General features: G+C 42.2%; 1 protein-coding gene across 1 annotated transcript in view; it reads right to left on the bottom strand.

Moving 5' to 3' along the window:
• TTLL5 (tubulin tyrosine ligase like 5) overlaps nt 1–27,086 on the bottom strand; it is a 118,741-nt gene that overhangs the window by 22,045 nt on the left and 69,610 nt on the right. The window contains exon 31 of the mRNA XM_054400474.1: nt 2,806–2,983. Coding sequence (XP_054256449.1) covers nt 2,806–2,983 — 178 coding nt within the window. The remainder of the gene's footprint in view (nt 1–2,805; nt 2,984–27,086) is intronic.

Raw genomic sequence — 27,086 nt, forward strand, 5'->3', positions numbered from 1 at the left:
GTGTGAACTAAATTCTGTATACAATGAGTGAATATTTTCGGTTATTATCCTCTTCCTCCACCTACACTGTGTTTGCTACTCTGCCAAATGTCATTCTTAAGTGTCTGGAAAGTGCTCAAGCAAGAGTGGGTGCTACCACAAAGAAGTTTGCAATATCCCTTCATGATAAGACAGATCCACTGCCCGGCACATGAGAGTATTCTGATCGCACACACACAAATATTTGACTAGGAACTTCCATGCTTTCCAATGCCTCCATCTCACCTCCACCATATCAAACTGGCCAATGTAGCAGCAGAAGCATTGGCCTGTATTACTAATGATGGTGCTTCTGTTACTTGTTCCCATGCTATTCATATATATGACTAATCCATTTGTCACAGACAGAAGGAAAGACTGGAATCGAGTCATGTTATATGGTCATGCCATACTCAGGGTGTGCCTTGAGATACATGAATAAATGCACTTCAGTTACCTTGCCTTCTAACCGTAATGAGAACCTGAACAAGCAGACACAGGCTTGGAGATACCCTGCATGCATTCCCCAAAGAAGAGAGATCAGGCCATTCCAGTGACAGGCCTTTCATTTCTGAGGATACATTTCTTCTGTTGAGAGGAGGTTATGGAACTTAAATAGAGCAGGCAAGAAAACAGAGGTTAGAGTAGATTTCGCTATGTGGGAAGGAACAGAAGAGAAAGAGCAGGCAACAGGAGATAGGTGGCTTAGGTGGCACCAACTAGGAACCATGGACAAGCCATGCAGGATAGGATTAGCTACTGTGGCCAGCAACAGTCATCAGGAAAAGGTGGGATGGAAGTCAAAGCAGTGTGAGTGGGAAGGAGATGCAGGATAAGGTGTACGTAAGCAGCAGAAAAAGAGAAGGCAGATCTTGGAAAGTCCAAGTTAAAGGACTGAAGTCTGCCAGAACAGGTCTGTGACAAGAAATTAGAGAGGAAGCAGGGGACAGACATGAAGGTGAGGGTAGTGCAGTGACTGGAAGAGGTGTCAAAGGATCTGTGAAATTGTGACTGGAAGGGGAGGCCTGTCTGGCTCCATACAATGCCTAGTGGGAGAGGAAGCATACAAGAAACAATCACTTTATTAAGATGTGGTTTTCACTGCAGAGAGTCTGAAAGCCCCCATGTTCAGCAAATACCTTTCTTCATTAATGGCAACTTCAGCGCGGCCTGAGCCCTGCGGCATGGCACTGGCCTCTATACTGCAACTCCAAACTGCTTGGCTCAGAAGAAGGAAGGGAGAGAAAGGAGGGGGGTGTTGTGGGGGGGGAGAGGAGGCTTAACAAAGAATCACTTTAGCAGAAACTCCTGAGTAATGGCTCTGCCCTGGGCCAAGAATAACATCAGCTCAATGTCAGCAATTAGAAGAGGGCTCAGCCAAGCCCCATGGCCAGCTTCAGCCTCCTCACAGGCACAAGCCAGCTTACGGCCCTTTACTGAGCTCATGAGCAGCCACAGCTGCCCACTCAGAGCCACTTGGATGGAGATGAAAGGAAGACCTCCTGCTCAGAGGGGGAGCAACAAGACTGTAGGTGAGGAGATTTAGGGACAGAAAGCGCATGGCTAAGTGAGGGCCTTGAAAGAAGTGCAAGAAACAAAGGCAGAACGGTGTCTCCTTTAAGATGCTCCCAGAAAAGGACAAGGGCAATTTGCCTGGAACCTATTCTTAAAAACCCTGACTAGTGACTCATCTGCTTCACAGGAGTGAGAGTGGGTGTTTAGACCTCTTCATGTCAGCTCTGTTCATGATTTTGTTGGAATCCAATCCTGCCAAACTGCCCAGGAAACAGCTCCTTCCTAATGAAGGCCAGTTTCTTCTGAGTGAAGATTTGTTCACCCAAAGATTTCTTTCCCTTTAGCAGGGAAGTCTTTAGGGCATCACTCAGAAGAAAGAATACACCTCTCTCTCTAATAACAGAAAAAGGTAATGAGGGCTCTTGTGAACCCATTGTAACCTTGGAAGGTTCCCCAGGCAGGCTGCAAATGCTGTTCCAGACACAGTGGTCCACCCATGGCATCTAAGAGTCATCTGGAACAATAATTCAAACCCTTTTTCGTATTTCCTCTAGCCCTCAGACACTTAGCCCACCTTTTCTCCTTGCAACTGTAACAAAGGAGTCATGTATCCATCAGACTGTGCTGTGCAAAGCAGTGAAAGGAAATTTTAAATGTAGTAATAACAAAACGTGTAGGAGGCCTGGAGAAGATTTTTACAATTGCACAGAAAGCTTGCACCTGGCATTATGGTCAGTGGGCACGGCTCCTGCACAGTGAAGGCTCCTCTGAAGAATGAAGGTTCTCTTAAATAATAACTGCAGTGTATAAGATGACAGGAGGAGGAAAATTTAGTCAGGATGAAGCCTTGATGGGGTCTGTTTGCCACACAGCTGTCAACACAATTTCAAGACCCCATGTTTAGAAACACTGAAATACAACAATGACCAAGCCTGAAGTACTGCCTAAGGAGAACTCCAGTTAAAGCAGGAACAGAGATTGTAAACAGTTCTAAGGCAAACTGAGACACTGTAAGGGGATGTCCTGAACTGGTGCAGAAAAGCAAGCAGCAGCATGCCAGCAGCCACGTGGAGGAGGATGCCAGTGCAGTGGAAGAAGCCATTGGGAACTGCAGCATTAAAATGCTGCAGGTAACATCATTTTTGTTGCAGCCCACTTGAAGAGCTACTTCCTTCACAAAAGCTGTACCATACATACTGGTTCTGGTCAGTTCTTCATGTCTAAGACTCAGCCAGAACTGCTACATCCCAGGCAGGATTTTTAATTGGTTACCTGGTTCCGGGCTTGGCTTTGCTCCAACAGCTGGTGTGACTGAAGTTTCTGATGCTCAAGCTGCTGCACAGCAAAATGGAGCTGATAGTTGGGATGTGCCAGTGGACTTCGTGTCACCTTGTTGTAGATACTGTCCTCCATTTCTCCTTCCCTGGCAAAATGATGATTCTCTGGAGCCCTGAGAAAAGAAGATCCATCACGCTTTCACCACTCTGCACATAAGGACTCCTGCCTACAAGGCACTGCTGCTTCCTAAAAATAAAAATCCCTTTAATACTCAGCCAGCTGTGCATTTATATCTGTGGCTGAAGCAAGTGCAACAACCTGCTAGAGGTGCTGGGTGCCAACTGCTCTCTTGCTAAGGAGGTTCTTGAATTCCAGGCTGGGACTATATTACTGGATGCCACATCATGCTTGAGAAGAACAAAGGAAAAACTATTAACTGGAGCATGTCTGTGGCTCATTAAAGAGACTGAGTTACACCTCAGAAAGAGCTAAGGGTTTCCATCACTAATGAGATATTTATTTGTATTTACAGAGATTTTGTTAATACACTAACACAAGGCTTACAGCAAGCACACATGCTACAGGACGACTGGAATAGAAGACAGACATGAAGTACAACATCCACAGAGAAGATAAAGGACTGGTAGCGTGAGGCTGACTCATTACAATCCACACAGAGAGGACTGAAGACATGTTTATTTCTTTCATCATCCAAGTAATGCAAACCTTTCCCAGAGGACAACAGGCCTCTTGCAAAGAGGCAGGAGCTGTTACAACCCAGGATGACGTGGTGGGAGATCAGCTGCAACATAAGTACCAACATGAGCTCACTGTCTGGCTCTGAAGTTTGCAAGCCTTGAAGAGATGGCAGCACCAACACACTTCTACACAAGGCCAAGAGCTTTGCAGAGAGCAGGTGGCCAACTGATAGGACCACAGGGTGTCCTGAAGAGGCTGCGATGGCCTAGCAACTCACACATTCTGTGCACACAGGATGCCAGAAGACCCAGAGTCCTGAAACTCTGTCTAATAAAACCTTCAAAAGCCTCAATGCCTGAGCCTCCCAAGTTTCTGCTGATCTCTGTCATAATACTTTCAGCCACTCTTTCCAAATATTTCCTTTGGATTCCCAGGGCAGACTTCTCATGTAATTTTTATGCATAAGTAACTTGGATAGAAGAGATACTTGGAGTCTTTTACATTTCATGCTGCAATCTGGAGTGTAGGTCATGGTTTTGGCAAGGCAGTTAACTGTAATCTCTTTGCTTCAGGACCCTATCAAAACCTACTACCTAGATTCTGTGAACGTGTCACAGCTTCTCTTGAATACGTTGCACCTTTCCCCACAAGCTTCATTATCACAACAAACCCCTGAAATATTCAGAAGGATGCTTCAAACCAGACCAGAAGCAGCTGCCAGCCCTACGTACCCTTATTAAAAATAACCTACTGAATCCCTTTCAAAGCAAAGTGAAGGCAAATACTCTAAAGAGGGTCAGTCTCCATTCTCAGCTCCTTGGCAACAGAAGAGTGAGACAATCCACTGGAAAACAAATTCAGTTGCCAGCATCCCCACTCTGCATCCTCTGGGCCTCCTCCTGCTTGGAGCCACTGGCTGTAGGTAGCCTTCTCTAGACCTCTGTTTCCAGAATCCTACCCATGCTCCCTCGGTCCTTTGCTTCCACTGTACCCCAGTGCAACACTGGGTAAATTATTCTCACTCCCTCCTCTCTACTGCTACAAGATTCTCAGTCCTTCTGTTCTTTTCCTTTTATCAGATCTTGGAAAAGTGATAACTCACGTTGCTGAAAGTACTCAGGCCTTAAAAAAAGCTGTGTAGGTCTGAAACCTATGGGTTTCCCTATAGGCATTGGGAACAAACCCAAGAACGCTAATGTGCTACCATATAAACCAAAATTTCATACAGAGAACAGTTCTAATCCCCATCCCTCCTCTATTCTCAAAAAGCATTCAGGAAAACTGGAAAAAGTACACAGAAATGCTGTAGAGATGACCAAAGGTATGGAACAGCTTATACATTGAGGAATGGCTGAATAAATAAGGACTCTTCAGCTTGGATAAAGGACAGATAAAAGGAAATATGAAAAATATCTCCTTCAGGGAGGAGAGGAAACAATTACTCACCTCTCATGATACAAGACATAGGAAAAACCTGGGCAGGTTAAAAGAAAAAAAGAGGTAGAAGTTTTCTCATAACACATAACTAGCTTCTTACTATGGGAAGCTAAGGATGCCAAACATATACAGGGGTTCCAAAATTATTAGACAAACTCATAGTAGCAAGAGCCACTACCACCAGAAAAATCACTGATTACTGAGTCCCAGAGAGTACTGGGGAAGTACCACCATCCCATAACATCACCTAATGCTCTTCCCACAGAATCTTCCATGAGCTGGTGTTTGAGCAGGACACTGAAACAGATAGCCCATCTGGCCTGTGAAAATGCAACCAGTATTGTTGATGTGTCAAGGGTCTGAAACTAAATCTGTCTCAGTCAGAAGTTAGAGAATTCAGTCAAGCACTCTTTAAGGTATTACATTCAAGTTACATGATTAATTCTAGAAACTAAACATCTGTTCCAACTTCTCTCAGCTACCTCCAAAACCTGAAATGCATAAAATTTATCTTTTGATCCAGAAGAATGGTTGGAAAGCTAGAGATTGAGTGATTCTAAAACATAAAAGTCAAGCTGAAATGGAGGAGATAAAACTGATAGAAAATTACACTGAAGCTGGAGCTCCTGATAGCCAAACTGGCTTTGTGCCACAGAGGTGATGTGCACGGACTGCAGTCTGTAGTACTGTGAGGATCACTGATTGGCAAAACTTTAGTATCAAAAACTTCAGTATCATTTCCTCAATCCTCATTTCTTTTGTTTTGAGGTATCTGACAAAGGATGAACTATTATAGAAATAAAAATGCACTGGGATTGCTGCCTTGCTCCAACCTTTGTCCACTTCCATGACCTCTCAAATACTTTCACTTAGTTTCTAACCTGTTTTAATCCACTTTTTCTGTTTTAGCCAATATATGATCTATAGGCCCAAATAAATTTAGGATATAATTGCCCAGAAAAACACTTGAAACTATGTTACTAAATGTTTAGGAAGAACTAAGTTTCAAAGAACAAACCAACCCACAAAAACTCTGGCTAACATTTTCTTGCAACATAGTTCTGCACACAACTCCCTTCAGTTCCAACGCTACCTCTCCACATGATGCAGTGTAACAGCTCTAGTTTCTAGGTATTATGTTGAAGATACCCTTGCTTGCCTAAATTTTACTCTTCTGGCCTGCAGAATTTTTCTGGATTGAACATGTTTGTGTTAGTTTCCATGGGTTGTGCTTCTTTATAGATGGAAATCAATAGAAATTTATCATACATCATTTCGACGTTTTAGAATACAAGCATTAAATACTTGACAACAGAAAGCCTGCAAATTTGCAAGTCTCAAGATCACTTTCATAAGATGTTTCATCTGGTGTTTGGGAAAGTCCTCATTTAAAGTGTTACCAAGTTGCTGATGCTACACCTCAGGCAAAGTTTGCCTTTGTATAGAACAGTCTGACAATACACTGCTGCCAGAGACACGCTCCAGCTGTCACTGGATTTGCCATGCTCACAGGAATGCATCATGGTGCAGCTCCTGCTCTCAAGTCTCTGAGGGTCAGGTGATTTATAGAAGCGTGATAGCACCTTTGCACCCTTCCTGCAGTTAGCTCTTTTGCTTCAAGAATTCTACAACATACTCTGCACAGTAACAACGGCTGGGAAAAAAAAAAGTAGAGGACCTCACAACTTAATAGATACTAGAATCCATGTGGTAAAAAAATCCACAACTATATAAATACCCCAAACTGAAGGAAAAGCTTTTTCAGAACTCACACCATTTTAAGCAAAGCCAAAAATAACCAGAAACTCCCCACATCTCCAGTGGAAATGAGGATCACAGTGTCAGTATTCACAGACCTGCTTATTTTCAATTCAGGATTATTGCTTGAACACTAACAGCTGACTGAATATTCATTTGCTCACATGTAAAGATGACAGATATAGGCAGAGATGCCCACATCACAAAAAGGAAATACAAATTCCTTTCTGTGCCACCAGAAGAGATTTGGTTTCATTCTGTCAGCTAGGCTGGTTGTGAGCAACCTTCTCACAGCTTGCTCAGAATTATTTATGAGTTACTTAGTTTAGAGACCTGGCCAGGATTCAGGCCTTCACTATGCACAGGAAATCTCAGCTTTGGCATTATGGCCCATCCTTTGTAAGCAGGATTCTGTCCTTCCAGCAGCTCTTAAGGCTACTCAGTACTTTTGGCAAGAAACCCACTGTATTCCTTCCTTTCAACTGTAGTTTTCATAAAGCCTGGGCCAGAATTCCCTCTTCCTCTTCACTGACAGTGTTAAGACCCCTCTGCTGCAGCTTTCTGCATCACAAAATATACAGGTTTGCTCCTGAGACAATTTTCAACAGATTTCCATGATTTTATGATGGCAAGCCAGCCTAAAAGTGCTAGAACACATTGCACTCATCTCAGGGATTTCTGGTTCCAAATTCCCCTTCTGCTCTAGTTCTCTTTTCCAATTCATTAGCTCTTTTCTGATGTAAGCAATGCTTATTCAACTACCTACATGTGTACTAAGAACTAAAGCTGGTGCACTAAAATACTAAACACTAATAAAATACTAATACATTTGTCAAGTGACTACAGAGAAAGAACTGTGTCAATGAAATGCAGACTCTCTACAGAAAGGCTGTGATTATCAGCTCCTACAAGTGAGGAGTGTGGGCTTCTGTTCTCTCTTCTAACAGATTTCAAGGGAATAACCAAGGACTCAAGGTGTAGACAAGACCAGACTACAGAACATCACTCACTGAGACTCTCATAGTTACAAAGATCTATCTGACACAGCAAGTCCACACGAAGAGAACAATCCTGGTAACTACTACTAATAGCCCACACATCTTCTATCATCCACCATTCCTGAGTAACTCACTCAAACACTTGACAATGCAGAATCTACTACCACACCACAACTGCTGGGATGAGTAATACCAGACAATAAATGACATCAGCAAAGGACAGGGCAATGAAAAAATCTTTACAAAAGCGAAACTAGGAGGAAATAATCAGGGGAGGGCAATGCAGGAGTAGAAGAGATTCAGAACATAATTTCTTAATGCATAATTTGGATATAAATTCTGTTTAAGGCTTCCAATGTTTCCAAAAACATTTAAGGATTTTTAAGTATCATAATTACACATAGGACTTTCATCTGTAGTTCAGCTGAAGCCTACTTCCAATGGCACAGCTAGGGACTTGTTTGATACCAACTCCTGTGTGGCAGGGAGCAATACCAGTTCATGAAGTATTCTGGTTCTCTCCATACATCACTTACTAAGCAGGCACATTTAAAACATTTGAAAGGTGCCCACACCTCACTGAAAGGCAATGCAAACTAGGCTTAAATTACTGATGAAAATGAAGCTTTACACTCTTGAAGAAGATTTCTCCACATTTAACCCTGCTTAGTTTGTGAGAACCGAAAGGATTATATCAGGAACCAGCATAGCTGGAGGTGCAGCCTCCCTTTCAATGAGGAAACGAGCCAACAATGAAACTATTTTGCATTCTTTTCTGTTAAGGCTGGAGCTAAGGATGAACAAGGGCCATTGCTGGCAATACGGGAACCTAGTGCATTTGTATATCAGTGCTCCCACCTTGACATGGAATGCAATATAATCTTGAGCAGCAGTTTCTTTTCCACAGGGCATTCAGGTGGTATGACATGTCCAGGAAGTTTTCAGTGGGCACCAGCTGCTAGAAAGTAGTCAGCATAGTAACTAATGACTTTGTCTAGTGTGGCAGCTTCTAGCATCCTGCTGACTTATGTTCAGGCACTCAGAAAAACACAGAACATTTTCTTTGGCGTGCTACATGCTTCTTCCATCCCTAACAATAGGCTCTAGATTGGGGCTGGCTGTGGAGCAATGATAAACACAGTGGGCCAAAGCCCAGGACGCTGGGGGCCTGGCAGAGATGCAGGACTGTCGGGCCTCTCACAGAGCCACTTCCCTCGAGGCCTGCCTTTGTCTTTTCTCCCTCTTTCCCTCTCCTCAGCTTCAAAAGCAATAAATTAGAGATTGAAAAACAAAGCAACAAGTCTGAGAATGGTTTGCTCCTGACTGCTGCTGTTATCAGGAGTATCTATGACAGAGGGACTTTGGTCGAGTTTAGCCAGCAAGAGCCTGCTTTTAGCATGATCTGTAGCTCTGACTGCTGGAACACGCAAGCCCCTAAAACATGCAGCAGCAGTGGTATCTATATTACAAAGGCAAAGAAAGGTATCTTTCCAAAAAAGACAAAGGTGAACAAAGCCTTTTGTAATATTTCCAAAAGAGCTCTGCCTGGGAAATTGGAGATCTTCTGAAGGCACTGGGAGCTGTCCAGAACTCACTATGGTGCAGGCACTTGGAGACAGGGAAGGGGCAGGAAACAGCTGGGCTGTATAAAATAAGGATGCCATCACCTGGCCTGCAATCTGCTTTGGAGCTCTGCAAGAGAAGCCAAGGAAAAGCTTTTAAAGTTAATAAGCAGCCTGTCAAGGCTGCATCAGCCCAATAAATGTGTGCAACTACATTTTGAGTTCAAATCCAGTTCAAAGCAACAATTTCCCATGGTGAAGCTGTTGTAGAGATGTAGAAGAGTTTCTGTCCCAGACCATCAATCAAAACTTTCCCTTCTCAGTGATAAGGCACAGATGGAGGCATCTTGTAACATTTTCGGCCTTGATTCTTCAGCTCCCCACACTTCCCCAGCAGCTCAGACTACTTTTACCTACACAGAAGGCTCTCACCATGAGTACCCTTATGCCATGAGACAACAGCTGATGTACAAGGTCCACATGAAAAACCTTGGAACTGAGTTTAAGCAAAGAATATGAAAAGTTCTGTGAATTTAACTACAATTTCCAGATCCATTCACAGGTTAACTGTCACAGCTACCAGAGGCAAAATTCAAGCATCCCAGGACATTTTTATGTGCCTAATTATTAGCATATGCCAGGAGTCCCCTTCTGCTATTCTCACAATTCTCCTTTCAACTCACAGAGTTGTTTCAGGAATTTTATTCAAAAACAGGGATGTGAGCAAAACCACTCAACTCATCTCCTTGTGATGCAAGATTAGCCCATGTTTCAGTGGCTGGAGGAGTCCATGTGTCACACACTGAGCTGCACAACTCCACAGGCAGGTGTCAAGAATTTTCCCTGAGATTCCCAGTTAAACTTATCTTTTCTCTGTTCTATTGCATGATCTTCCTCTTAGTTCAGGTCTAAACCTTCTGCTACTAGAGCTATGCCCCCTTCAATCTTAGCAAACTGTGGCACACTTAACTTCCCTCATTTTTTAGCTCAATTCAGTTGCTTCTGGCCTTATGATCATACATTGCTTTTTCCTGAACTTTTTCCACTTTATCTGTATTTGATGCTAGGCAAATGCTCAACACTGGGCACATTATTCCAGACATGCAGACTGCCTTCCTGCTCCTTCACTTTACTCTACACGTAGAATCAGACTTCTTCAAGGGCTTCCTTCTTTTCTGGTCTCCGCTGTGGCATAATTTGCTTCCTACTCTTTGGTTGCTGAATATTATTCCTGCTATTTCCCTGCCATTGAGAAACCTGGGGTTTGGTGCAAAAATATTTTCTTATAACAAAGGCAATCTAGTGATTATTCAGTTCTGCTGCAGACCAGGAATTAAATGCATTTTATGTCCTGGGTCTCCATACACAGGCAAGGTCATGAGTGTAGGCTAGAAATTAGGTGCATCAAAACATTCTTGTGGTAGCCAAGCAGGGGAAGGGCAAGGTGAGATTATGAAGCACTGTAAAACCTCTGCAGGGAATGCCTAATCTACCTTGTCTATTCCTGGATTTACCTGACATTATCAAACTCTTACTTTCAAGAGCACTAAACTTGCCAGTCTCAGCCAATGAAATGAAATTTTTACCCTTCAGTAAAGCAAATTTTTGTTGGGCCCCTAGTAGCATCCTTAGCAGGTTACAAAATACTGACAGTCCTTCTGATTTGTGGAATACTTGACTGGTAAACAACACTATTTTGTCTTCTCTTTACACATCACAGCTTTGAAATTCACTAGTAGAAGGGTTAAATCAGTAAAACTAAGAGCCAGCTGTCTGCAAAGATCAGTGTCTTCATCCTATTGTGGCTCATCAGGTCACTGGACAAGTAGTGAAGGCAGCTGAGCACATTTCCTTCACATGATCTAGATGAACAAATTCACATAGCCTTTCTACCTTCAGTTAGTACAAACACAGAGGTGACATTTATGGAGTAGGAGGTGGCTTTGGCTTCATGTTACCTGCAAATACTTCCACAACTGCAAACACAGTCAAAGCCTGCAAAAATATTTTACCAGCAAGACATACATACAATGAGCTTAACACAGAAACCTGGTATCATTTTGATTTCATAATGAAGTCTTCAGGAAGATTACCACTTAAATCTAGCATGCAATTGCCTGAACTGTGTTGTGTCATGTGTGTCCCTCCCTCAATTTTTAAAGCATTAATGGAGTACAGACAGAGCAGATGGGCTCCAAGTGAGGTTACCTCACTGTACTGCCTAGCTCTGCTTGGATTAAGGTAATTTAGATTTAAGAAACATGTTAAGTGACACCTTAAATCTGCCAATTGTCCTAGTCCAGGCAGCATTTCTGGAGTGAATATCCATACTCCAGAGAATGCAAAGTACCAGAAACTTGATGCAACACTGCACCATTTACAGAGACAGGAAATGTATTCCTCACTGTGGTTCCACTGTAAAATCCTAGCATGGATCAAGTGGATCAACACAAAACATGACTTGTACTTTTTTCTACTTCTTTCTTCTACTCCTCCTACTTCTACTTTTTCTCTGTCAATGCTGGCAAGCCTATTGAAAACCAAACTGGAAAAAATTTATGAGCTCTATTCCTTCCTAGCCATATATATTTTTAGTGCTCGGAAATCTATATTGTGAGGTTTCTCCAGAGAGGCAAGGGTTAAGACAGGACCAGTAAGCTAGCCCTGCACCCTGTAATGTCTCCTTTGAAAAACCACTCACACAGTTTACAGGGAAAGAGTGAGAGTGCAGCTGCTGTCCCAGTCAACATTTGGTTCCTATTACAGCAAAAAAAAAAACCTCTCCCTCCCCCTTTTCTTTTCTCTCTCTCCTTTTTACATTAAAAGTCCATCAAACACATTTTTTCCTTAATATTTTCCATTAAGTTTTCTCTTGCATAGGCTTTCCCAGAGTGTGGTGCTCTGCTGTATGTGCTCAAGCAGCAGCTGCAAGATGCCAGTAAATAAGAGACTGGGGAGTGAGGAAAGCAGCTCAAGCTCCTTATTTGGGTCTCAAGAGGCAAGTGAAAAGTTACAGTTTGGCTAAACAGGTGAAATCCAGAGCACTTGAGAAGAAAAAACAAACAAACAAACAACAGGCTGTCAAATTTTGCAGCATTAGGACTCGTAAGATAGGGGAGAGTATTCAAAGCACTCTGCCCTGCTCACAGCTAAAGGCCCCTGCCACCATGAGCCTCCCAAAAGACATAGCACAGGATGGTGCTACACCACAGGGCCTTAGAGGTTCTTCCAGAGTTCTGTTGTCCAGGCCTCACACCATCTGAGACCCAAATGACTTCAGTTGTGCTGTATTACCATGGAGCAGAGATGCCACGTTTGTAACTCTGGGTGTTTTGTTGTCTAAATATTAAACATTGAGTACACAAAGAAATCTCTAGAGAACATGACAAGTCTCTAGACTTCACAAAATCTGCACTGAAGTTCATGCAAGCAAATCAATTTTGCTTGACATCCAGTACACCTATGTTAATCTTGCTATGTGTTAGATGAAGACTCTCTGATGAATGTCTCTAGAAAAGACTTGATAAATCTGACAGCTTCGATTGTTTGCCTATGGGGATGAAGCATGCTGAAGTAATGCAATTTCCTGATATCATGCCTATACATTTTGAGACCAAGAATGATAGCCAGATAACAGAACTTCACAAAAGAAGCAACATACACAAAGAGAAGGCCAGAATCTGTTCTGCACTTCCAGAGCAAAGATCACAAAATCACCTAATCAGGGACTGTGGAAAGTGTAACCTGGAAGCTAGTAGGGCCACAGTCATATTAGGATAAATCCTCCAGGTAAAAGAGGTAGAGTAGCAGCATAGCACCAACAAGATGCATCTGCTACCACCATTCAGTAACACAACTAAGAAAAGAAAAAACAACCACCTGTACCAAGCAAACAAAAAAGAAACCAAGAACTAAAGGTCACTTCTCTGGGTCTTTGCTGTGAGGCTGTATGCTTGTGGTTAACAGTCTCTTGTTTCTGAATAAGCACTGATACAAGGGTAAAGGTCAGAGTGGTGTGGGTTGGAAGGGACCTCCAAAGGTCATTTCGCTCAATTCCCTTGCACTAAGCATGAATGGCATCCATTAGAGCAGGCTGCCCAGAATCCTGTTGAGCCAGACCTTGAATATCTCCAAGGATGGGGCCTCAACTATCTCCCTGGGCAACCTGCTCCAGTGTTCTACCACACTCATGGTAGAGAACTTCTTTCTAACACCCAATTTAAATCTATTCTTCCCTAATTTAAAACCACTGTCCCTTGTCCAATCTCTACAGGCCTTTGTAAACAGTCCCTTTCCAGCCTTCTTGTAGGCCCCTTTCAGGTACTGGTCATCAAGAGACCTTTTCTGAAATTTGTCAACCTAGCTCAAATGTAATGAAGCTAAGGGAGTTTCCCAATAAGAAGGCAACAGATTACTATAATTCTCTAAGCCAAACAGTACTTACATGCTGGCCAAAGTGGAGTGTCTAGCATTCTTATCTTCCCCATGTTATAAATTAATCTTTGTATTGTTTCTGCTCTCCTCCTTCCTCAAATGGATTTATAAGGACATGAGGTATGGCAAGAAATAGACCAGCTTTGAGAGTAATCTCTCACCTGATAAACAAAACATTTTTCCTCCTCAGGTTCCCTTTGCAGTTCTGCTCTGCCAGAGCTAGAGGAGAAAATGTTTTACCTCCACCTTCTATACAAAGATAGCTCACCTGCTGTGGCTCCCTGAACACTTCACAATATCTTAGAGGAAGAATAGGAAAGGTGACGGTGTCTATGTCAGCACACACTTTGTAAAGTCTATCACAAAGTGATGACATAAAATTTAATTGAGGAGTGGTGGTAGAAAGCACTCAAGATCCACAAAGAGAGAATGCTAGCATGAATTATTACCTATTGCAGAAGCTGAGCCAGAACTACATATGCTGCACAGACAGGACTATCCTATTGTACACATCGTGGAAAAAAGAAAAGGGCTACTGATTGAGACGTCGCAGAGAGGTGCTACACACAAACCATGACACACAGACTCTCAGCCATCCTAAGAGCAGCATGGCACATTGGTACCAAAGCAGTCCCGGGGGGCTGGTGCTAGATGTTTTACAGCTAGCTTTTTTGGAGTCTCTGAAAGCTTTATGCTGGCCACACAATGCTGTATTTGTACTGTAAAAGGTAAGTGCTACTTTTCCTTCACTCCACTGGTCAACCACCTTCCTTACAGCTAATGGAATATGCTTCTGGAAGTATTTATTTCAACTACAGGAGCACAAATTCCAAGCTAAAACTGCCAGAGGTTTTCCAGGTCTGTAGTGTTCCTTCTAAGAATTCTCCAGAGATACCCTACTTGCGAAAATTTCTTTGCAGAAAATAATGATGCCCTAAAATCCACAAGGTAGTTTTCAAATGGGTTTGCTGTATTTTGTTGATAGCTACAATGCATCCTGAAAATTAACTTCAGAAGAGAATGACAGGTTCAGATTTGAATTACATGTTAAAAATTTGTAATATGGAAAGAGAAAATCTTTTAGAGCCATCTATAGCCAGCACTGGAACAAAAAAAAACAACCAAACAAAAACCCCCCAAACAAACAAATAAAACCACCCCAAACCCAGTTCACCTCCACGCCAAAACTTCCTATGCTCCCCTCTACTGCCTATGTAATGACATGCCCGTATTGGATTATGAAGAACTGCAAGAAAAGAGTGGAAAGACTTTTATTTTCATAAGCCTCACCTGGAAAAGCAAGCTCTTCAAGTAGTGCAGAGAAAGAATCTCCTCATTTTTGGCACTTAGTCCTCAAAGGATTAATACCACAGAAGCATGTTGTCTTGCCAGAAGAAACTATTCCAGTTTATGACAGTTTTGGCCTCCTTATTGGTCTTTTGTTTTAAGCTATACAGCATACAGTCCCCATTCCACTCCTAATGTTGTTTCATACATTTCCACCTCTTCACAAGAGAACAGGGCTCAGCTTGCAGCACTTCCAGTAACCCAGTTTCAACAAGAAAAATCAGAGGAGTTCACATTATTGTAAAAGAGTTCAGTATGCAGTGGAATAAACCAAGTTACAGCACATTGTTTCTAGAAGTGAGTAAAAGGGAAACTCCCAGCTCACTGCCTCCAGCAGATACAGCAGTGAGTGGTGTCCCTGCTTCAACAGAGGCTTTATATGAAGCCTTGACACATTTCTCTGTTTCTCTTTCCATACTGGAAAGATGATCTGAGTGTCTCTAGTCTCAGCAAGGAGTTCTAGGACATCATGGATGTAAATCTCTTTTTCACATGGCCATTAAAGAACAAAAGGTTAAAATGACATGATTATTTTGGAAGGGAACATAAAGCAGAAGAGAGGTAAAGAAGCAGTAATTAGAAAGGCAAAGAAAACCATAGAGAAATAAATCTATTACTCTAATAGGCCCAAGCAAGTGTAAGGTGATTCACTGACACATAGCACAAGGTGCTATAACTGAAAGGGTAAAAATATAATAAAGTAACACTATTGCTAATGCCCACACTCTTGGCTTAATTAATTTTCTTTTATTTTCCTCTCTGGGTCCTGGCACTGTAATTGTAAAGAGGAATGCAACACAAAGGCTGGGGGTAGAAGTGCTGCAAAAGGCTGAGACAGCATACCTGGCAGCTGCTAAAACAGAACTTCAAAGTCTCAGCTCCCTTTGAAAACCTATCAGGCAAAACCCACCCCTCCCCTTCAGCTTCTTTAGGAGCTGGTACACTTAACCACTTCAGCATGTTTGGCAGTTCTACAGCCCCTTCCAAAGCAGGTGGTAGAGTGGAAAATTGTGGGAGAGTCCCAAATGGCTCAGTTGTCTCCCTTCCCCAGCAGGCAGCAATGCACGTGCTGACCAAGCAGGCCAGCTGACAGACCACAATTAGCACAGAGAACAGGGAATTTGTGATTGCACCTCAAACTACAGAAAGGGTCAGTATCTTTCTCCAGGAAACTGCTAAATCTGATGACAGTCCATTAGAGGAAGATGAGTTGAGGATGTTCAGATAATTGTATTGTATAGTACAAAGCGCTGGCACATTCTAAAAGGCAGTTCCCAGACTTGTCTAGGATTTGTTGAAAGATTCCTCCCTGTCAGATCCTGTCTGCAAAAGATGCTCAAGTTGCATAGAACTTACATGGATCACCTGGAGCTTGAAGCCTTTTATATGAGATTTCTGCCTTTACCAACTGCAGGCTACGAGGCAGAGATTGCTATTTGCAGCACCTCAAACCAACCAAACCAAACCAAACCAAACAAACAAAGCTTTTAAATCCCATCCGTTTGAACAGGCACCCATCTTTGTCATGTTTCCTCCATCAGTGTAGACAGAAGAGTCTATGATGCAGTTGTGACAACTCTGCTGGTCATCCCAACTGCACACTATATCCACCTTTTCCCTCTGTGGTTTGAGAAAAACAGGAATCTAGGGGTGGTGTTGTTTCCTTAGGATGCAACTTTGCTTGATTCTGAGAGATTTTGGATAGGCCTTTCAATTGCTAGGTCTTCTGACAGTCAAATACTTCTAATGACTCTGGAAACCAAAAGCCAAGTGCAGATATCTTTAGAGGAAGTGCAATAGCTTTCATAAGTTACAGATTAAAAAAAAAATACACAATCCTATATTCTGGTCCAACCCAATCCCTTTTTCTAGAGCCAAAACAGAATTGTTTCCTACAGCATAGAGAGAAAATTGTATAATTAGTCAGCAGCTCCCAGTCCCAGCAACACAGATGGGAACTATGGAATTACTACCTCAGGAATTTCACCAAGTGATTGCATGTAATGTTAAGCATGAGAACATCAAAGATGCAGCTGCAGATACTAAACCCTTATAAGGGCAGACTGAAATATCTGAACCACTTAGTGGAATAATGTCCTTTCAAGAGTCCCCTCCTAGCATAGATAAGGCACATGAAGAGAAGACAACAACAATAGCATCCAGTGTCAGATCAAGAAATCTTCATTACATGCCATTTCTTCATGCTTGATGCCTTCCATGACGTTTCAGCAAATGTTCTAAACAGAGCAGACTTTTCTCACGAAGGCTATAACTGCTGCATTTCATAGAGAATGAGTCTGCACTAAAGACAACTAAGAGTTCAAACATGGCCTCCAGATGGCTTGAGCTGAGCCATAATAACATTTGCAGAGAGGTTAATCTTCATGTTGTGTACTGGGTTTATGGCTCTCTAGAGACTAGTTGGAGTGTAAAAGCATAAGCAGCTCTTGCACAAAGGCAAGAACAGCAAAGTCTCTGAAGAATCACTTTTGGGGCTCTCTTTGAGAATTCCAAGAGCCTGTGATTAGATCTTTCTATTTTCCCTGTTTATTTTCTTCACAATAGATGAGATTGTGTTCTCCTTGCCATGTTTACTGCCTGAGTTGGAAAGCTTTTAACTGCTGTTCTAATGATCATCCACCAGAAGATATTTACAGAGAACTCAAAAGCATCATGGGACTGTCAAAGACCTTTACACCCAAGTGCCTTCTAGTGGAGCTCAGATCAGAAATATATTGAACAGAAAACTAACAAATCATTTCAAGTTTTCTTCTTACACCACAGTTCAAGATCTTTTAGGAAACATCCATGAGAAGTAGAAGTCACTACCTTGCAAGTAGCATGTTGTCTTTAATGAGTACTGGAAAGTTCTCATTTGAAATTCAGAATTATTGTTTGTAAGTGATTGTCCTGGGTTAACACATCCCATCCACACAGACATGAGTGAGACACACAGAAAAACCCTGGACTAAGATAAGGAAATTTACTGAGATAATGAATACACAATTCCTTAGCCTATTTGCAGAAAATCAAAACGCAGAAGCCAGGGACAAAAACAGTTCCCCTCACTCAAGCACAAAGAAATCAGCCCAGTGGAAAAGACCATCGTCCCAAAACCCAAAAACTGGAAGCAGCAACCAGACCAGGAAGCCTTTCATTTTACAATCTGAACTTCAAGCCCTGTGATACTTTGCTCCAGCCAGCACTTTCATTTATAAGCTGCCATAAGGGCAGCACGGTGTTGAATATCATCAGCAGATTCAACTGAAGCCATGACAGTGACAGAAGCCATAAATCCTAGAAACATATTTATCACTATCATAAAGACCAACATAGGTGTCAAACCTGACCTTCTGCCTAGGACAAAGAATATTATTCCATTTATGCTGTTCTGTGGCTAAAATCCCAGAAGAGAACCCCCCCTGAAAATGCTGTAGTAAATGTAGAAATAGATGTGGATCTCAAAGTTCAGTTTCTAGCCTTTATTGATATCACTGTTACCTCATTGAGGATCCATACTCAGTCAGCAGAAGCAACAAACAAAATTCTTAAACTTACTCAATTTGAAATCTCAGCACCTGCAGCTTTTCAAAATGGTAAGTGAAGAGAGGCTGACACCTCTTTGCTCATCAGCATCTTTATCTCAACATCAAAAAAACCACACAAACAAACCCCAAACAGATGGTCCACACTTGGGTTTCCTCCTCCTCTTGGTAGCCTACCAAAACAAAGTTTTCTGAGCTGAATTTTGAGTAAAACTCAGTTTTCAACACTGAAGACATTTGCAGCCCAAATTTGCTCACATTCTTCACAGTGAAAAATTTTAAGTAATTTTTATTTTTGTTTCAACAACAAGCAAATAAAGAATTCTTTACACATAGAAAAAGTTAAGAATACATAAGCCATAGCCCTTTTGCTCCAGAGGGTGATTCTTGCTCAGGCTAAGCATCACTGGTAGACAGCTGACAAGCAGCAAGTGCAGCACTTCCAGATAACTTCCTTAGACCAACTAGTCCCACGTTAGTTAAGTCAAGCCTCTAGTGCCGGACAGAAGAAAGACAGAAAAGGCAGTGGAAGAAGACATTTACTGAGACAGATGCAGTCTGAAATTCAAGCAAAGAAGCCATGCAACATCATGGATACCAGCAGCTGGAACATAAACTGTGTCTTTGATAAGGCTCTCTCACTTTGAAATTCCTTTTACTAAAGGTTGTTGTCTCAGGGCTACTTTTCAGTAGACTTGGATCAGCTAGGCTGCTCTGGTCTCTCCCCAGTTGGTTTGCTGTGGACAGTAATTGGATAAGAAATGTTAATAAAAGTTCAGTGAGTGCAACAGGAGAATGTCTGGAAACTGTGGTATCTTCAAGCATTGCCTAGCTCTTTCTTTTTCTTTCTGTGTTTTGTTTGTTTGTTTGTTTTCTAAAGGATATCCATCTTTCAGCTATTCTTACAGAATGAAAGCCTAAAAGTAACTGCTGTGACCTCAGACACATCAGCATTTCCATCCTGACACTGCAGAGCCTACCTTCAATAGGGCACTTAAACTTTGCAGTGGGCACTGCTTCTGGACAACACAATAACCAGTTTTCTTGAGCCACCAAAATGCCTTCTTGCCTGTTACCAATCAAGGCCTCTTACTCTGAGCTTTTTAGTCAAACTACTCTTTGGCTGATAGCACACAGTGTTGGGTAAAGATTAAGTCCTATAATGACAAATGTTACCTGTGATTATCATTTACACTATTCTGTAAGCAAAAAGCTGGCATTCCACAGTGGATTTCTGGATGCTTCATCTTCTTCAGATGCCACAATACACGTACATTTCAGAAACATCTGAACTAGTGAACAGAATCACCAAGCAAAGCATAGGGAAGCTGAAGTACTGAGTGGTTTTACAATACCCCCCACCCATCTTTTTCAAAAGAAGATTTTTTTAAAATTAAATGCTGGAGCCCTGCACAGCTTGCAAACAGCTGCTGCTTGATACCTGCAGCCCAGAGAAACCCTGGGAAAGAACAGACTATGATGGAGCCAAGAGAATTCAATTCACAAACTCTTCTGTCAGCCACAAAACACCCTGAAAGGTGGGGAAAATTAGGGGACAAAGCAAAATCTTCATAGGGAAGGCTGACTAAGACTTTTAGGGACAGAAAAGGGCTTTCTTTGTGCTTTTGGCAGGGAATACCCATTTAAATCACAGGATGAAACACCAAAAACTGAAACCATTAACTCATCTCAACTTGACTCCAGGCTCTTTGGCTGCTGATTTCAGAGACTTTTCCAGGGACTGCCCCACATGAGGACTGCCTTTTAGAAAGGTTTTCCATGCAGATCTCAGATCACTCCCTGCTCCCAACATCTGACAGGTTTACCAAGATAGCATGATAATCCTAATTCAGATTTCTCTTTCTCAGCTATACAACATCAATGTCTTCAACACAGCTGTTCAAGATCGTTGCTCTCACTAGTGACCAAGTTTCATTTCTAATACTACCCCCTACACACCTCAATTTTCTTGATGTGGAAAGGTGTAAGGCAGACCTGGAAATCTCAGAAGTATTCACAACTAGTTCAACTTCAGGGCAGCCCTGTAGAGCATAAGGCAAATAAAGGAAAAGTTGCTAACCTGTCTTGTCCTTCATAAGCCTGGCTTGCAAATGGCATTTCCATTTTTACAAAGCAGCATTCTGTTGTATGCCTGGGAGACAGGATACAGAACATGCAGCTCTGAGATTTCAAACTGCCTCACTGTGACCCACAGGAATAGCACAGTTCACAGATGGTCCCATTCAATCCCTCTGTTCTTAGGCCAGATGGACCTGCCCTAAGATCAATGCCAGAAAGGATGCTCTTCTGGGAAACTTCCCAATGCCCTTCTCAGCTGCACAAGTATGAACTAATTCCAAAAGCTATGGCATGGCAGCAAGGCTTTCATTTCTGCCTCACTCCCTGCAAGACTAATCAATGGACAAAACTTGAGGTCCTTGTCTGGGGAAGAGCCAGGGATGGATAAAAGTATTGCTTAAAAAAAATTTAAAAAAGAAAAGAAAAATTTGGAAAGGGGAGAAACCAGACATTCGTGGGATTCCCTGACAGCTCTGTGCAGAAGGAAGGGCTGGGCTGGAAAAAACAGGGCCCCAGGTTCCTGCCAAGCTGTCTGAGGCCCGTCTTTTCCAAATAGCTCAAAGAAACAGCCAAGGCTCCCTTGTAACCCTTTCAGAACTCCTCTAAAGAGAAAGAGTGTTGTGGCCTGAGCTGTTCCCATAGAGCACCCCTCATTCCTAGAAGGCTGTAAGGAGTAGAGTCAATCTTCCCTGCAAGAGCAACTGAAGTGAGAGCCATGGCCACATTAACCCTCTGAACAACACTCTAGAAAGCAAGTATTTTAATGGTGATTGGGAGGTCAAAATAAATGCAGAGGAAAGGGAGACCTACTGTTCACGTTGCACTATCCAATATCTAGAACCTACACAGGATATCTCAAAGAGATCTAAGATCAGGGTGGAGGGGGGAGAGGTTATGAGTCAAGTTGTGCAAGACACTAAAAGATTTCAACTTGTTCTATATTAAATTAGATGCTTATTAAAACAGAAAAGAGTATGTGACTTTAGTCATGGCCAATGAATCCCACTGGTGGCAGCTAAAAGCAGGAAGAGAAGTGTTCACTGGTGAGGAAGAAAAAGTCTTGTAATCATCATGAACTGGCTATACCTGTTGTTCAGTTTTACATCTACTGCAACAATCAAAGAAAAACAACTGCATATTAATAAAAAATCAGTGGTTAGCAGAGTCAGAAGTCAGTAAGATATTAGTATAGGTAAGTTATGAGTTAGAAAACAAAGACACAATAGTGTTACTTATATGAAACCAATGGTTTGCTCCTACTTGATGCACTGTTTTCATTCCTTGTCATCTCTATGAATACAACCTGACAATTACTAGAGAGCTGCAGAGATTTCTATTTACAACTTAAGAAGAATGGGAATGTTTAGCTTAGGAGAGACAAATAAGAAAGCAGGTAACAGAAACAGAGTAAGTAGTGCAGAAAAATCAATGAAGCATTTGTTTGCCTTCATGTAATAAAGGTGCAGAAACTTTTGGCAAATTGGGGGAAAAATTAAAAAGGAAACTTTCGCTCAGTGAGACTACAGTTTTTCTAGAAAGTGAAAATATATGATGGACAACAGTAGACCACATGGAACAAAAAGTATTGTGAGAACTACACACCAGCTGTTAACACACCAAGGTTCTCTCCCAGACACGGAATTTCATTGCTGCCCACCAGAACGTTCTCAGGGCTTCTGCTGAGATGGTGATGGCAGTTGCTTCAAAGCACAGTCCAGGGTGACAAATCCCATGTTTACATTATGGTAAGGTCAGTTTGTGAAGGCAGCTGAAATGAGAAAATCCAAATGCAGTGCTGGCTTGGGGGAAAGTATGAATCCTCTGTCTACCTACCAACATCAGTTGCTTACTGGGAACAATGGGAAAGACCCTGTCTTCTCTAAAAGAAAATCATGCTGTCAAAAAGAAGCCTTTCCCTTCAAATATCAAGAGCTATTTGCAAAACCCATAACCGCCCAAGGCCAACAGAAACAGCAGGTAATGCAGATGTTGCGTCCCCTGTGCTCAGCTAGAGCCAGCCCAAGGGAGGCTGCAGGCTGCACTCCAGCAAAGCCTCCCAGAAGTGCTGAGTGGAGAGGCCACACTGACACGAGTCTGCCGGTGCACCGCTCTGCCCTGCTGTGAGGCCCCCAGCTCTCGCCTCCCGCTCACAGCCCCAGCACTGGCTCCTATGGTCTCCCTGCACGTGGCCCTCACCCCCTTTGCCTCTGGAAAGGGTCCTGCGATTGATCTCGCTCGTTACCTCGGAAAAGTAACAGCGCGGCGGCTGCCAGCCAAGTCCGACTCAACAGCGTCTGGGGAGCCCAGGCTGCAGGGCCAGGCCTCAGACTGTCTGGGCAAGTCACGAGCTTTCCGCCTTCCCTCTCCCGCAGGCTCCAGGCAGACAGAGCCAAGGGCCAGGCTATGGGAAGCAGGGATCCTTCTGGACTGTGCCAACCCATGGTGTTGAGGCTCAGGGCAACCTCTGAGCAGGACGGAGCGTAACTGGACCTGCCATCACAAGTTTCTTTATTGTGACCTATATATATATATATATATTTATATATATATTTATCAGTTTTATATGCATTTTATATATAAATAGAAAAATCATGTTTAAAAAAATACAAGGTAATTCATTATTTCTCAAGTTTGTGAGCCAATTCACTTCCCCAGCTAATAAGCTCTCACTGGTGACCCTGGGAGACGCATTAAAAAAAAACAACAAAACAAAAAACACAACAAGAAAAACAAACAAAATAAACCCAAACCAACAAACTAACAAAAACCATAACACCAAACCAAACAATCAATCAACCCAAAACACCACACCACCAAAAAAAAAAAAAACCCAAACACCACACCCAAACAAACAAACAAAACAACAAAACAAAACAACCCCAAACTATCAAACCCCAAAAAAACTTAAGAGGTTGCCAAGGCAGCAGAAGGCTCTTAGAGGCACAAATACAAACACACAGAGGAAGAATATACACAAACCAGAGACAGGTGAGTTGCAAGAACACACAGCCACCCAGGTTGTGCTTCTGTTTATCAGCTGCCCTCCTCACACTTCCTCCAAGCATAAGGTAATAATAGACCAAACTCCAAATGCAGGCTTCTCGGAAATGCTGCTTTTCGAGGACTCCAGGCAGAATCAACATGACATAGCCGATGAGGAGATGCAGAAAGGGTATTGGTCGTGAAAAATCACTGTACCCAGCCTCAATTACTCTTTCATCTCAGATAAATTTAGAGAAAAGAGAAGTGGACAAGCAAGTGGAGGAGTAAGGGAGAGACACGTGGCTATGCTACCAACAGCACAACTCAGTGCTGCTGATCTGGCACTTCTGTGCCGCTTAGCTAGGGAGGTGCTAAGGTCAATGCAGTGTGCTCAAACAGAACTGAAGGCCTATTATGTAGCCCTCAACACCTACTGCTTTCTCCCTCTGCTTCCTCCAAAGGCACCAGTGCATCACAGTCTCCTAGTCAGCTTGCACCTAGATGCTGTGCAAACAAACTGGCTCCAGCCACTTGGCAAGTGCAGCACAGGACAGCAGTGAGGCAGCCTCTAACTGGGAGCTTTAAAAAAACAATTTAAAAGATATAGTCACTATCAACTCTTAAGATGAAGAGCTATAAGACAAGGCACATGTAACAAAGAGAAATAGATTTATTCTTATAAAAACTTAGTGCAAGCTGCCAAGACCCCTGGGAATTCCCTCCTTACCTCTAGCTGCAAGCACATACATAGCTTTCTCACCTCTACTGCAGCATTCATGATGCTCTGCCATGCTAAGTCCACACTGGCCTAGCTCAAAATACTGAAAAAAAGCATGATTGTCCCATCAACTGCTCACTCTTCTATCATTGTGAGAATCACCTTGTGCATTAGCCTACCTCTTGGCTATTCTAGCATCACCACTCTCTCAGCTCTGTCTAGTCAGGGTCCAAGCCTGATTTCTTACCATAGCTTCAAAACTTAAAATAGAGGAAACAGTGAAGCCACTTTCATCTTTCCTTAATGTCAAACACAGCAAGCTACACCTTTGACACAAAGGATCAGGACTAGTGAATCACAGTCTGTTAGACTTGGAGTCATTCTGGCAAAACTCAAGAGTTTCACTGGAAATAGAGAAGTCACTTGCACCAGACAGAACGAACTCTCAAAAGAGATCAGAGACTCTTCCATATCCTCACAAATCCAAAGAATATATATTAGTATGATTAAAGCAAAACATCTGAAACCTAGAACGTGTAACATCTGTACCCTTAGCAGTAAACAAAACTGACATGAAGTAGTAGTAAACACTAGGTGGGGAAGGAAGATAAAAAGCATCCTCTACCCAGCAGAGGCTAAGAGTGCCAATGATTAAAAAGGAGGTTATGGTTTTAGAAACTGTAAAAGCAGTATAAGATTGTCAGGAGATACAAAGCTGGAGTGTGCAAGTGTGTGGAATGAACAATCATGTTTCTGTATCAAATTTTGGGATACAAATTAATATATACTTGGTATTAGAAAAGGCACAGGAAAAGTTAATGTTTTAAAGTAGATTTCCTGCACCCGTATTTTCAGCTGGTTTGTACATAAACAGTAATATATGCAATGTGACCCAGAAGCACCTGCTATGTCAATACTCTATGCTGTGAATGGGCATGAAGCTTGATTTCTTCAAAAAGCTGCAGGCTTACTGCACATCAGATATTTCCAGATCCAAGGCATACATACTGTTTGGAGTTCCCAAAAGTCTCAGGTGCCAAATGTCTGGGAAGCATCTCCTAGTTTCCCACCCTATTTGATACTTTAAGGCAAAGAAAAATGAAAACACACAAGGCAGAACCTGTTTGGGAACCTGGACATACAGCAGGTATGTGCACACAGTCTGTGAAGCCCTGATCAGCTGCCACTATTACTATCATTGAGAATGACAGAGCAAATTAAACTTAGAAAGCATTAGATGAGACAACTGTAAAAGTCTGGGTTTATGAAGTTTAACCCAGATTAGACAGCCTGCCAACAAAACATCATTTCTCAATGAACCTGAGCATCTTGGCTGAAATTATAAGCTAAGAGGTATTTCAGGCATGTCAGGCACTGAGAAGAGGATAATCTCTTCATTTCTGACTGTAGTAGCCCTCCCAGGCTGTCTGGTATAATTTGGACTGCCATTCTACCCTCTGATAGATGACTGGGAAGCTTGCTTGCCTATCTGCCCTAACCAAGCTAGATAAATCTGTCAGAAGGTCCAAGGGAAAAAATATGCAGAGTACTTTAAAAGAACTATGCACTTTAAGTTTGAGAAAGATGTTATGAAAGAAAAATGAAACAGAGGTTTGAAAAACCACTGACCATTTCACTGATGAATTCTTGCCAACTGCCCATATGAGTTCTAAAAGATGAATGTGAGCAAGGATGCCTACTATTCAATCCAAGTTACCCACTAAAAATACAGAAATCTGTACTAGTTAGAAAGAAATCTTTCTCACTAACTTTGGTCCAGGTCTTGGAGATTAAGTGACCTGCAGACTAAGTTATTTTTTGAGGTGAAATTCATGTCATTTTCAAAAAACAAGTGACATGAAGTTGCAGATTCCAGTGCTAGAATACAAGAACATCTACTGTCCCCACCAGTAAGGATTATGGAACTATTTGCCAACAGATACTCAACAGTTTAGGTTCTGAATCAATAAGCTTCATTCTTTTGAACACCTGCATCTGACCTTTATTATGCAACTGAGAATGCTTTCAAGAGAATGCTTTTTTAACAGCAGTTGTAGAAAGGTCTTGGCTTCAGTGCTTGGAAATTAGTTTCAATGCACAACAAGGAATCACTTTCGTAGTTGCTGTCCTCACAGCTTATATCACTAAAATGTGATAAAAATTGTATACAGGAATGTTAAATACTTCCGCTACAAAATACGTAACCACATTTAGTGCCTTTACAACAGAATGTAAAAGGATGACAACCTTGTCTGATGGGTATAGTGAGAAGCTCAGATAGAATTGAAATAGGGCACTGAGACAGGACTAGGCTTAAAGAAAGAGAGCAGATTTGGCATACCCTCAGTGAGCCACAGACAAAAAACAAAGGCAGGGCTGCAGCAAACGTGGCAGAGACTGGCAGCCATGTTAAGGTAGTCACAAGTAAGTCTCTGTACAACTTGGAACATCTCACCTCTTGAGTAGCCCTGCAGGATTCTTTGTCTGGGGCACAGTGACAGCCTAAACAATCATTTTAGTGGGAACGGTGCCAATGCTTATAGAAAATGACAAAACCCATTAAGAAAATCTCAGAAGGCACAGTAGTTTAGATTTATAAAAAAAAAAAAACATTTTAATATATTCAGAACTGTTTTCTACAGAACAAATTCAAGATATCCTTTTCCTTTTGGAGAGCAGACTACTGATTTGGCACCTTATCTCACATTGCCAAAAG

This window comes from Indicator indicator, chromosome 4, assembly GCF_027791375.1.
Source record: "Indicator indicator isolate 239-I01 chromosome 4, UM_Iind_1.1, whole genome shotgun sequence".
NCBI classification, from domain to species: Eukaryota; Metazoa; Chordata; class Aves; order Piciformes; family Indicatoridae; genus Indicator; species Indicator indicator.